Raw genomic sequence first — 12,328 nt, 5'->3', positions numbered from 1 at the left:
TTAGAAAAAGTGCATGGTTTAGTAACACTCATGAGGGGCAAATGAAATCTCCAGGATGAGAATTTAACAGCCAATATTGAAGTCCTGTCCTGGAGGGATGTTGCCATAGATGGAGGTTTGTAAAGTGTTTTCAGCAGCTCTTTGCAYTGTATCTGCATGTAAGAACTAGGCATTTCTATGCCTTCATGCTCATGATAATTCCCAGAGTTAAAGAAACGATTGCTAGAACAAGTGCAAGTTAATAATCTGTTCCAGGATGAGATTTGGAACTCTGAAAAGCAATATGTAAATTTGAGTTCAACTTGTGGACAAGTCCTGGGGTTAGGGAACTGCTGGAGCTGCCCCCGGACACCATGATGTCCTCTCTTCCTTGCTGCTTTCATCAATGGGTGTTTGGAGGTGAAAAGTCAGAGGTAATAGATGGAATTGTGGTGATCCTTAGGAGTTCAGGGCACAGCTGGGATTGTTTCTCTGTGGTTTTGTTTTGTTTTCCTTTTTAAATTTTTCTTCCCCACTTATTCTGGTGGCACTGCTTCGCAGATATGCCTCAACAAAGCTTGGTCTCAGACTTGTGTGGAGCCACCAGTATCGAGGTGTATTGTGTCAAGGTCACATAAAGCTTTAATGTGCTGCGTAATTAGAAATGTTCTAGGAGTTTATATTCAAAACTTCTTTATTTTTCTGGATAACCCTGGGAGATTTTCTTGCACCAGATCTCTGACTTATTGTCTTGCTGCCATCTAATTTGTTTTCTTGTGTGCGTTAGTGACATCCAGTGAAGTGTAATTTGCTTGAGAAGTGACACTTGTAACAAGGATCCTGCTAGTAATCCCTGCGTTGAATCCCTATACACGCAATGTTCCAGGAATAATTGAAGTCACAAACTTCAGTCTGGAGGGATGCACAGGGGAATCTTTCCAGAARTGAGGCTCTGCATATCTGACTTTTGTACTTCTGCTGCTTTTTAACAGTAGGATTTGCTAATTTTGTTTCGGGACTGGGGTAGATTTAAGCAGAAATATGACATTCGGAATTTACTCACTTGAGCAAGTGTTCATCAGTCAGTGTTGTTACAGTATCCTTCCTCTGCCCCCTCTCTGTATTAGTTTTCCTCAATAGCCTGCAGCGATCATTTGCCAGCTTGATTCAAATTCCTGCACTTTCCTGGCTTCTTGTTTTATAACATTTATATCACGTACTTTCCGTTTCTGTAATCCATTTAATCCAAAATATTGGAATGGCTTTGCAGGTATTTATTGCATCTCTTTCTTCCTTGTGATAGGAGGGAACAGGTCATTTATACAACTTACCGCATTCTGAAGCCAAAAGATTTTTTTTCTATTATTTTTTCTCTTTTCCTTTTTTATTTTCCCTGCTGGTTATCCTCCAGGGTCAGTAGCAAGAGCAGGCTTTAGAGTATGGAGAAGTCTCCTTCATTCATATACACCATACCGTTTAGTTCTGCTCTGAGCAAGGCTTGGCAATTTAGCAGTTAAAAACCCCTGCAGCTACAGAAGCTGATGTCCCTCAGCAATAATGTTACTGTTGCTTATGCTCATTTTTTGAAGTGCTTGGTTTAGGGTTTGAAAGAATGAAATTCTGTTGCATCAGTCAGTGTTTTTTCCATTCCTTTTGGCTCTGGAAACGATAATTCACAGTTGGGTAAAGTTCATTTTAATCCTTACAAAACTGGAGCTGAATTTGTACAAGTTGTCGTTGTTCTGCTTTCAAAACATCGTGTGCCTTCTGAATCCCTTTATCCCCCCCGGCGCCTAATGCACAAGCTTGCAGAACGCTAGGGGTGATTGCGGTTGTGGTGTAGAGGTGTATCCAGTGTTATCTCCCTTTTCTTATAAATTCTCTTCTCTTAGCTTGCTCTGGAAAGGTGCAGTAGTGTTTGTAGCTTACACTTTCTGATGTGTAGAGATAGTAGGATGCAATTATCTTCCCCTGAGGTAAAATCATTATGTTGGCTGTAAAGAGAGAGGGTCACAGTCCTAATGGGAAATGATTTTAAAGCAATCTTGACCAAGTCTAGTGGAGCCATTTCAAACCACTTAAAACTCAGCCAGTCCTTCACAGCACTTGTGATACGTCCTCTTTATGCGGCGAGAGGCAATGGGACTAGCACTTGTTGAGGGATAAAGAAAATCTGTGATAAACTGCAGTGCCGGCTTTAGGCAAGTGTTGTGTGCTGCCACAGGGGAAAGGCAGAGACGATGCCCAGTCCAGATTATTACTGTTCTCCATCCTGTTTTGGAAAAGACACTTTACAGAGGCAATGAGACTGTAGTCATGAAATCTGCCACGTTGGGCTTTATGGGCTGCAAAAGTTGCCCAGGTGCCCCAAGGCTTGATTCCTGCTGACACAAGAGGAAAGCTTTGGTTTTCCAAACAGGTGGCCGTGCAGATAAAGGTGCCGTCCTGATATCAAAGCCAAAGAGCTGGCGGATGCACCAGTGTTTACCTTGGAAATTCGAGTTTCAAACATGCACTGAGTTACRAGGCAAAATTTGGTCAGAGATTGTTTAATAGCAACTACTGCTTTGCTATAAGAAGTCACTGCCAGTCAGACTTCAGCATAATTTGGCACTTTTTGGTGGAGTTGTGGTCAGTAGCAAGTGGGAGAGAAGCACTTTGGCAGAGCTCATCGAAGGTGGCAGACAGCAGTAGCAGGCTGTGCTGAGGGGCATTGGCAGAGCTGTTGGGAACAGCCTGGAACTGAAAAGCAGAGTTCACTTCACACAAGCACCTTTCTGTATTTCAGTCCTTTATGGAAACAAGATAGCCAGGACCATGCAGGTTAGCAAAGCTCTGAGCCAGTACCCGGGAGAGCAAGAATAACTAGTAGTGAAATGCTCCATGTCTGATTTCCATCCTTTGAGCTCCTCTGTAATTTCACTGGGAAACAAAAATTGTTTAAATAATGAAACAGACCCAATGAAACTGTGCAGTGATGCAGAAGGGGTGAGGAAGAGTTATTTTCTTTCCTTCCATTACTTTTCCCCTCCTGTCTTGCCTCCCAAATGTAAGTGGAATCTGTGTGTCAGGAACCAGCAGCATCAGCCTGGCCTGGTGGCTTTTGCTAATGGTGAGAACAAGATTAAATGCAATTAATGTTGATTGAACAAAAAAAATCCTCAATATGAATGCCGATTAATTAACAGGCATCCTTTCAGTAGTGACCCTTTGTAGCATGGTGTTTGTTCCTTCTGGCCTCAGTATTTTCTAGGACAGGTCCAAAAGAAAAAAGAAAAAAAAAGCAGGTGTTGCCTTCCCCACTCCCTACTGTGATGTCTGGGGCTACCAGCTCAGYGGGGAGACGGATCTTCCCAAATGGGATGATTTTTAATGCACTCTGATAACTGCAGAGCTGCTCAGCCAGTGGCAAAACATTTCCTGCAAAGCAAGGCTAATGATGGGGGCTCTGTCTGAGCTAGAACAACGATCAGAACGATTGGCTGGAGGAAATCAATGTTATAATGCATGAACAAACAGGTGATGCTCAGACCAGCTAGAAATTAGCTAGTAAATTGCTTCATATTCTSGTAACGCAGAGCAATGGGAGGTATCAAGGCAGAGTAAAGCAAACAGTGTGCCAGCTCATGTGAGTCAAAAGAGAATGTGGAGGCAGGGGGGAAAGGAAGCTCAAAAATTGTTGTGTTCCCCCCCCCCCCCAGTTTGCTTGTGGGGCACATAGAGCAGGGGGACTTCCATGTGAAAGTGCTTTCTGGGGTGTTCTGACAATGCATCTTGCAAATTTTTTGAAAGGCATCTTTTCTGCTGTCATGCCAGCTCTGAAGACACCATCTGGGGAAGTAGCCAAGAAGTCACTGGGTGAACTTCTCTGCTTTGCAAAACTATTAACACCAGTACAGAGAAGAGGGAAAACAAAACTCTCTTCATAGCTTTTTGAATTAATGTTTTTTGCTGCTGCCAGGCATACTCCTGCCCCTTCTTATTCCAAACCCAAGGACAGCAACTCTTGGACTCCTGAAGGATGAGAGAGACAGAGAGGCTTTTCACTGCAATAACTATATGGCACAGAAGTGCTGCGATCCATTAGTCAGCACAGCTGCTCCACAAAATAGCCAATACCCTGAATGTAACGGAACAAATTGCACATAACCAAAAAATACCTACAGCATACATCAAACCAAAGTGACTTAAACGTCCCTTGCAATGGTCGGGGGTGCTAATAAGCCCACAACAAATATCCAGTGGAAAGGCCTTGAACACCCATCTTCGGAGTGGTCAGGATTTTTTCTATTTTATTGATGCCTTTCTGCAGACTAACAGAGGTGAAAAAGTTGTGCCGTCATGTTACTGAAGTCTACTCTGTACAGACAACTATTCTGTCTTGTTGGGGGAAAAATAGTTCTCTGCACAAGGCAGAGAGGTAGGAACTATGGAGATTAATTTCTACTTTGTCACTGACACTCTGAATCTAGCAAGTCATTTATCACACAGATCTACTTTCTGATTTTTTCATAGCTACACATTGCCCGTATGTGTGAGTGCCAAGGTGTAACTGCTGAAGGGACTATTAGAACAAGGGTAAGGTACTATCTGCTGGGGGAAACTTGCAGGGTTTACCTCTGGGAGGCTAAAAGCTGTTTAAACAAACATGTCTTGCTTGGCAAACTGCATCTGTGGCAAACAGCAGTACTAATGTTCTTCAAGGTCTGGGTTTTCAAGGAGGAAGATGCCTCTGTGAGCTGTGAGCCTTAGGTGAGGCAAAGAGCTCTCCAGCCTTCRTGGAAGGAGAGGAGGTGGCCGTGGACTTGCTTGGCTGGTCCATGAGCTCTTATGGGCAGACGTGAAATGATAAAGGAGGAGTGGGACGAAAAAGAGCGTTAGAAGACCTTGTTGTTGAGACTTGCTGCCCTGGGGCTGACACCAAATCCTTGGCCCTCCTTTATGGGAGAAGGGCTGTTTTGGGCTTTGGCTAAACTCTGTTCTCAACAGGAGAGAAATGCGTGGAGCAGATCTGCTTGCAGAGCTCAGCCCTTTCTCCTCACCCAACTGGAACCAGAACTGGAAAGCTGCCAACTCCCTTGAAGCTGCTGTGAAGCCATGGCTACATCCATGAGCAACTGACCAGTTTTAGCTGCTGTTAGCTCACAAGCAGGATCTCGCACTGGGGGAAGATCATGGATTAGTGGCTCAGGTTCTTGCATGCCAGGAGAGGCGTGGAGGAGATAGCTCAGTGCCCTCCGGTTGGATTTGCTGTTGAGACTGCACAGATTACCATTCCTGTTTTTACTGGAACTGCAGCTGTGGGGAATTATCTTGAACCCCTTTGTATGGACACAATTTTTGTATGTAGAGGAGCTAGACTGGAGCTCCTAACGACTTGGAACCTGTGTCTACCTGTCATTATATTGGCAGTGGCATTAAAGTCATTTCCCCTCCCTGTGCAAGAGGAAGGGCACTGCCCTTCACGTTAGCGTGTGTGTAGTGCACTCTCCAAGGCTGCCCTGAGTTCTTCTGCTGAGAGGACAGCAAGGAGACTAGCCAATACCAAATGTGGGCCAGGTATTTTGTGATGGGTCACTGAACTTTAGGTTGAACTTCAGCTCAATTAATTGGCAGAATCCCATCATATGGGAAGAGCTTGTTGTTGCAGCTGCTTGGACTTGTTGCATATGCGTTTTGTCAGGTGCATACACAATGATAAGGGCATGTTGTAGAGTTAAGGCTTCTCCTTTCCTTTCCTGGCTGTTTCTGCTCAAGGTAAGTGTCATAGCCTGATAGAACCTTGCAGGGAGGACTCCAGATTGGAAGGGAACCAACAGGTAACTAATCTGTATCTGCGTGGTTGCAACGTAAGTTGAAACACTTGTGTAAATAGCTGGCTTAACCAAGAGTGGTTTTAGTCTTAAGAGTGGTGGGGTCCTTGCACAGTATTGAACAGCATGCAAGTCCTGAAATAGATGCAACTAGGCTTTTAAGTAGATAGTGCAGGTTTATAAACTGGTGGCCTAGAAATTGAAAACAACTCTGTGTATGGTAATGAGCATAGAGATATATGACGTGACGACAGACCACGAGGCCTGCAGAGCTTCCACTGTGCTGTGCACTGTGGCCGTGAGAACTTCTGCAGCAGCTGAGGTATAGATCTGTGGCTCTGGCCTCCAGTGTTGTTAGCTGTTAACAGCTGTGCCTGCACTGCACAGTGTGTTCTGCAGAAGAGCCATGGGAGCACAGGATCCTAGCTAGATAGATACTGTACGTGGTTTTTGTTTTCTTTGTAAACTGCACCTTACCAATGTTAGAGGGTTTCAGTTTTCAAGAACTGGCTTTACCAGCCAGGATGGTAATGGTTTACACAGGTTTGGCAAATGTTGTGAGAGCTGGATTGGCATCTGAGCAGAAACATCTGAAACAGCTGGGAAAGGCATCCCTCTGTGTAGTTGGTTGTGCATGGAGAGTGCCTCAGGTCCCAAGAAATGCCAACACTGTAACTTCATGAGCACTATGTGTCCTTTAGGAAGGGAGGGGAGGAGGAATTAGTCACTCTGGCCAGCACAGACTGGTCAGGGATGCAACTGTGTACAAATTGCATTGTATCAGGCCATGATTGGGAGCAACCTGGGCTGACTGATGGTATCATTACTTGCATCCTTTGTCCATAAAACTTCCCCTGGCGTGAGCTGCACAGCAGGAAATTGGTGTCTAGCCTATCTGGCAGACCGTCAGCTTTGGGTTCGGTGCTTACAGCACAAGAGACTTTGACAAAGTTTAGTTGTCCAAAGTGAGATGGAACCTGATGTTTTTACACAAGGAATGTTTGTGAGTCTCCAGCTTGATGTGTCCTGGTGTGTAGAGAGGTTAGACTGGAAAAAATTGATTGAAGTTAAGTGCTGACTATTTGTCTTTTCCCCTCAAAGTTGTTTTTTTTTTAAAAAAAGAGTTAAGATTTTGAACATGAAATTGTGTAACTATGATTTTTAAATTATTATAAAAAGAGTTATAACCTCTTCCATCAGGGTTAATCACAGAGTGGCCACATCAGTGGTTTTATCACAAAATACAGCATTCCTTGACACTTAACTGAAGTGTTACAGTGTGAATGCAGCAAATTACTTTATTGCAAAATTGATTGCGAGTTGTTGCTGCTTTGCTCATTACAATTTGTGTGAGTGCTATTGGAGATTTTGAAATATGTTGCTCAGTGCGAAACTTCTAAGCCACTAATGATGGGAAAAATTACCTCGGAAATTAGAATCAGTCAAGTTATATTGATGGTTCATTTGTCAGATTTCTAGATAAGCTTTGTCTAAATAATTTGGCAAACATTTTTTCTCTATTCTCAAATCCTTTGAAGCTTTTCCAGTTTGTTGTTAGAGAAGGGGCTGTCTTTGGAGAGGCGCAATGAGTGTAGGCTTAACATGCTGACCTGGCAAGTATCAGGTAGTGCATATAACGTGCTGTGGAAAGATAACCTAAACGACATCCCTCATTTTTTGATAGATATTGCCAAGTGTGGTAACGTCACTGTTATGTGATGTCCCCCTTTCTGGTTCACTTAAAAGGAACAGCAGCTTCTCTCCTATGGAAAAATCAGTGCACAAGGAGTAGGACTGAGCTCAAATCCAGCTCTAGTTGGTTGGATGGTGGGATCACATGCAGTTACAAATTATTTAGCTGTCTTTCTGCAGCTGGCTTTAGCAAGGCCCTCTAAACATGGGTTAGTGCAAATGGGGGTGAACCTAGTCAGAGCAGGAGGGAAAGCAGTGTCTTGACCAGATCACTCCATGCAATTCTGCTGTTAATGTAGCTACACCAGCAGTTCCTTGATTATAATGATGCCATTGCTGATGCATAAGAGCTGATTACCTAGTTTTTTAAAAGTAGAGTCCAGCATCAATGCCACAGATCCACAGTTGGGAAGAGAGTTATAGCTGGTGCCAGCTGTGTTCTCATTCACAGCTGATGGCATTGTTGGACTGATTTCTTTGAATTTATACGAGTGAGAAGATAAAAATAGAAAGAGGCCATAGTAGCCTCTGCAGCTACCATCCTAAAAATGTCTAAATCCTCCTGTTTCTTCTCTCCCTTCTTCTTTAGAAGTCCACAGCTGATAAGTGGATGCCAGCAGGATCTGATGATGTATCAGTTGCAAAACAAGAGGTTGTTTGTGGTAGGGGAGAGGGGAAACAGATTTGATTTTTCTTAAATTTTGATAAAGATTGGAGTCTTAATATTTAAAAGCTAAAGACTCTCCAACATGTCAGGCGCTGGAGTTATATGTGAGTCCCTCTATTTCTTCTTTTTCTATCTCTAGTGTCCTTTTTTTTTGTGCTGATCCTGTTCCAGGGGTTGGGATGAGTGAGTGGTGTGTGCGTGTTTGAAGGTAGCTAATCCAAGTGTTCCCATTTCCTGCTGAGGCTGCATTTTTAGCATGAAGGTATGCTTACTTTCCCCCACTAAACTAGTCTAACTTTGGGTTTAACTAAGACTAGAGGCTTTTTGCCCCTCTGTCACTCCTGCTGTAGGCCATCAGAGGAGGTCATTCTGCAGCCTGTGTTGGGGCACTTATAGTGGAAAGCTCTCAACTTGGAAGTCATTCTGTGGCCCAGCATGGTGGCCTGTGAAGCTTCCCTAGTTAATCAAGTCCATGGGGGCTCAGTCTAATTGYAAGAAAGGGATTTAGGTTTTACGAGGTCATCCTGAAGTACCTGCTTCAAGGTGCCATTGCTGTGTTATGAATAAAAAAAAAAATGCTTTGGTCTTCAACCTCATCAAGAGTGAGAGTGCTTACTTTTGAATCGTGGACTGGAGACCTGCTATTTCTTGTGGCAATTTGTAAATAATAATCATTCCAAATGCACTTGTGTGCTCTTTCTTTCTCTTTCTCTCTCTCTCTCTCTTTTTTTTTTTTTTTTTTTTCCTTCTCCCCTCCACCCCTAGTCCCTCAGCACGGACAATGTGGACAATGGTTGAACTGGAGCTGACCACAGTTTTATTTGTTCACAGAATCAATCTTGCCTTTGATATCATGACCTATTTTCTTCTATAGTCCTCTGTACTCTTGAGTATCTTGCTGTGTTTTGTAGCAGGCAATACCTGGTGATTTTTCTGAGGGATGTCTTGTAATCTCTCAGCCATTCTAGTACTGCTCTTTCACTTCTGAAAGAAGCAGTCCAGTGTCAGCAGCTGAATAACTAACTTACTGTCTTTTGCTTTGTCTCCTTTTTCTTCCAGGAGCTGTTAGTTAATTCTGGATAAAGAGCAGCAGCCACCAAAGAGCAGAAGATGGGGACCACAGACGCCCTTGGAAGCCCCAGCATCCTTCTGTATAGATGCTGACCAAAACTGGTGCCTTCTGCCCATAGCGGTCCAAGAAAACGACATGATTCCTCTTCTGATTGCCTGCATGTATCAGCCTTGATGGATGTTTCTAGAGTTTGGAAGAGGGTCCGGGGTGTGTGTGTGGGGGGGACATAAAGCTTCCTTTTTTAATTGTGTTACAATGTAAAGAATTATTTTGACTACAAGTGCTCTTGGCACAGCTTGTAGTTTGGAGGCTTACCTAACACTGGCCTAGCTCACTATGTACTAGCTTTGGTTTCACCCATTCCCATGTGAGTTTGGAGAGCTTTTGTCTTTGTCCTTGTGCTTCAAAGACAGGAGTCTGAAGTACTGGGAAATATCCCTGGCTAGCTTGTTAGGATTAACTGTTCCTAGCATGCTCCAATCCATTACACCAGCAGGCGTGTTTCTTCCCTTCCAAGGTTCCCTCCTAACAAATAAAGTGTTTAATGGTCACTGTTTGCTGTGAGATGCCTTCAGTCCCATGAGTTTGTAAATGGCTGTTTTCTACTTCCTACCCTTGCCAACAAATCTCCCAACAAGTATGAGGAATAGAAATATTTCCAGTCACAGTTTATAAATCACAAAACTTGTTCGTTTTGGTCCCAGGCTGAAAGAATTTGGCTTATTTAAAGTAGTTGGAAGAGTGCAAAGCCCTGGCTGAAGGGAACTGGTCTTGGTGAATCACACTGAAAAGAATTTTTCCTGCTGAATGCAGAGAAAGATGCAAATCTTTCTTTGTACCAGCTCTTGTGTACAGTTCCTCCTTTATCAACTATAAAGCACCATCCCTCCTCTGCCTTGTACTCTGTTTTGTGCCCTCTCTTTATGGAGCCAAGGGGCAGTGAGAGTTGTCTGTGCCTGGCATTTCATTCTCTTATAAGAGGTAGGTGCAACAGGTTTGCAAAAGATGTGTCAGCAGCACAGGTGAGCAGGTCTATTTTTGTAACTTAATTCCCTTTCTCTGGCCAAAGCCTCTCCTCCAGTTGGCAGTGTTTGCTCCTTGTGTCCTCTCCGAGTGTCTGACAGGTTCTGAAGAATGCGAACACAGGTATTTTTGGAGGTCATGTCAGAGTTTTATGTAGTGTTTATGAAAATGGATGAGGGGGACTGAGAACTGTTTTCTGTGTTATGTTCTGCTTGGTCTCTTTCCGCTAGGCAGCCACTTTACACTTTAGCTCTTGGTTAAAGGGACAAAATCCCTTTCCTTCCTCCAGGGTGCTGATACCACAGCCTTCTTCCTCCTCACAAGTGCAATGCTTGCGTATTCACAGCTCATCTTTGTTAGTCCTAAATCTTGCAAAACTTGTCTTTTTATCAGCATGCAGGTCAAACGTGCTGTCCCCAAAGGAGGAAGGGTAAGTTTTCTAAGCCCAAGCAGGACTCTTAGTGCCCTTTAGTCTGTCCGTAGCAGCATTGGACAGGCTTTTTCTGATGCTGCCATACGGGCTTTGGGATCTGCTTAGAATGGTAAGTGGGTAAGTGTTGCAGAGCCACTGAACTTGTGACACTTCATACAGAAATTCAGAGCAGCAAGGTTTATCTCTCACTAGATTTTAAATTATTGGTGGTCTGAAGAGAAAAATACCTATTTTGTCTTTTTCTCATTTTCCTCTTGCCCCCATCCAGTGTTGCCTTCGCACAAGTAATTTGCATGTCATTATTTCAGCTTCCCTAAATTGGGGGGGACTATGATGCCAGGGCTGATTATCTGGCGGGACTGGACAATTTTCTCTGTTAGGCAACTGTAATATATTTCCATGTTCTTTTATAATGAGCTTTATTTACCAAATTGGCAATTCCTCTGTTGAGAAATAACTGATTACAGCATTCAGGGAGTTGCTGTCATCTCAAGATATGCAGGTGTCTGTGAAACGTAAACAGATGTGATCGTTCAGACAGTGAACTCAATTGATAGAGGATAGGGGGAAAAAATCAGCCATAAAAATCATAAATGTAACATCTCCAGCTAATGCTGGCCAGGTGCACTGCAGTTGTTTTGCAGCCCAGCAAGGACAAAGTGGCACTCTAAGGCCATCCAGTATCTCCAGATGAGGGACTGCTTGATTATTAGCTGAAAACGTACCTCTTCCGCCTCATCCCCCTTCAGTAMTGGCTCACATAACCCTCAGTCTCTGGTAGTTTCGGAGGACAGAAATTCATTCATTGTATAGCCTTGAAGCTGAAAAATCTTCAGTCCTGCCATGCTGGGTAGGATTTTTGTTTACCCTGTAATGAACATCTGCAGATCTCATGGTGATTCTGTGGGTGCTGGAACTGTGGTCCCATCTGCCTGTCAAAGAGTCCCTTTCTGTTGGTGGTGGTTAGTGCCCAGGAACAAGGTAGTTGCTACTGTTGCTATAATCATCTGCTCAAATACCTGAACTTGGGGAAAAAAACATAGGCAGTGATGCTGACAGGAGGTTGCCAAGGATGAAACCGAGTTTGCAGAGCTTCAGATGTCATATAAGCAAAAATGTGCAGGTTACCCAGCTTTTCTTGAATGTTAACACAGTTTACACTGATTTTCTTTCTTCTCTTCGCTTGTCTGATATAACTGAGGCCCTTGCAAAGAGTGAAGAAACCATACCTGTTCTTATAAGCTCCCTCTGCTTATGTTTCTCCATGACTGCTTGTTGGATGTTCAGTGTGTGATTTTTTTTTTTTTGTTTTGTTTTGTTTTGTGCAAGATTGTGACAGCAGGTGTCAGTTACGTTCCAAAGTGGCGAAGATCATTATTCCTGGAGCCTGGTGTCCAGTGCTGAATAGATGGCCTTCTCACACAACTACCGTCACAGCTGGCATTAATGGGCAACTTGGACAGCAGGATAAACAAGGTCTAAGTCTATTTTGGAAGCTAAATTTGAGGCAGTTTCCTCCAAGGCAAGTTTGAGGTAGGGTAAGGGCTGCCAGAGTGCTGCTGTCTGTGCTGCATGTGCTGGATGAAAAAGGAGCTTTTTTGTATCCAGAAATATCAGTGACCTTTCTCCTTTTTTTTTTTTTTTTTTCA

The 12,328-nt window shown here is 43.5% G+C and overlaps 1 protein-coding gene across 3 annotated transcripts in view; it reads left to right on the top strand.

Moving 5' to 3' along the window:
- Window positions 1-9,774, top strand: part of CHCHD6 (coiled-coil-helix-coiled-coil-helix domain containing 6) — a 115,347-nt gene extending 105,573 nt beyond the window's left edge. For all 3 annotated transcript variants that reach the window (XM_085324296.1, XM_085324304.1, XM_085324313.1), the window contains exon 8: window positions 9,211-9,774. In XM_085324296.1, coding sequence (XP_085180422.1) covers window positions 9,211-9,234 — 24 coding nt within the window. In that variant the 3' untranslated portion in view covers window positions 9,235-9,774. The remainder of the gene's footprint in view (window positions 1-9,210) is intronic.
- Window positions 9,775-12,328: the final 2,554 nt, after the last annotated feature.

Source organism: Rhea americana, unplaced genomic scaffold (assembly GCF_003343005.1).
Source record: "Rhea americana isolate MKP2758 unplaced genomic scaffold, rheAme1 scaffold_120, whole genome shotgun sequence".
Lineage (NCBI taxonomy): Eukaryota > Metazoa > Chordata > Aves > Rheiformes > Rheidae > Rhea > Rhea americana.
The sequence above is the reverse complement of the archived record's forward strand: the minus strand, read 5'-3'. Positions and strand labels throughout refer to the sequence as shown.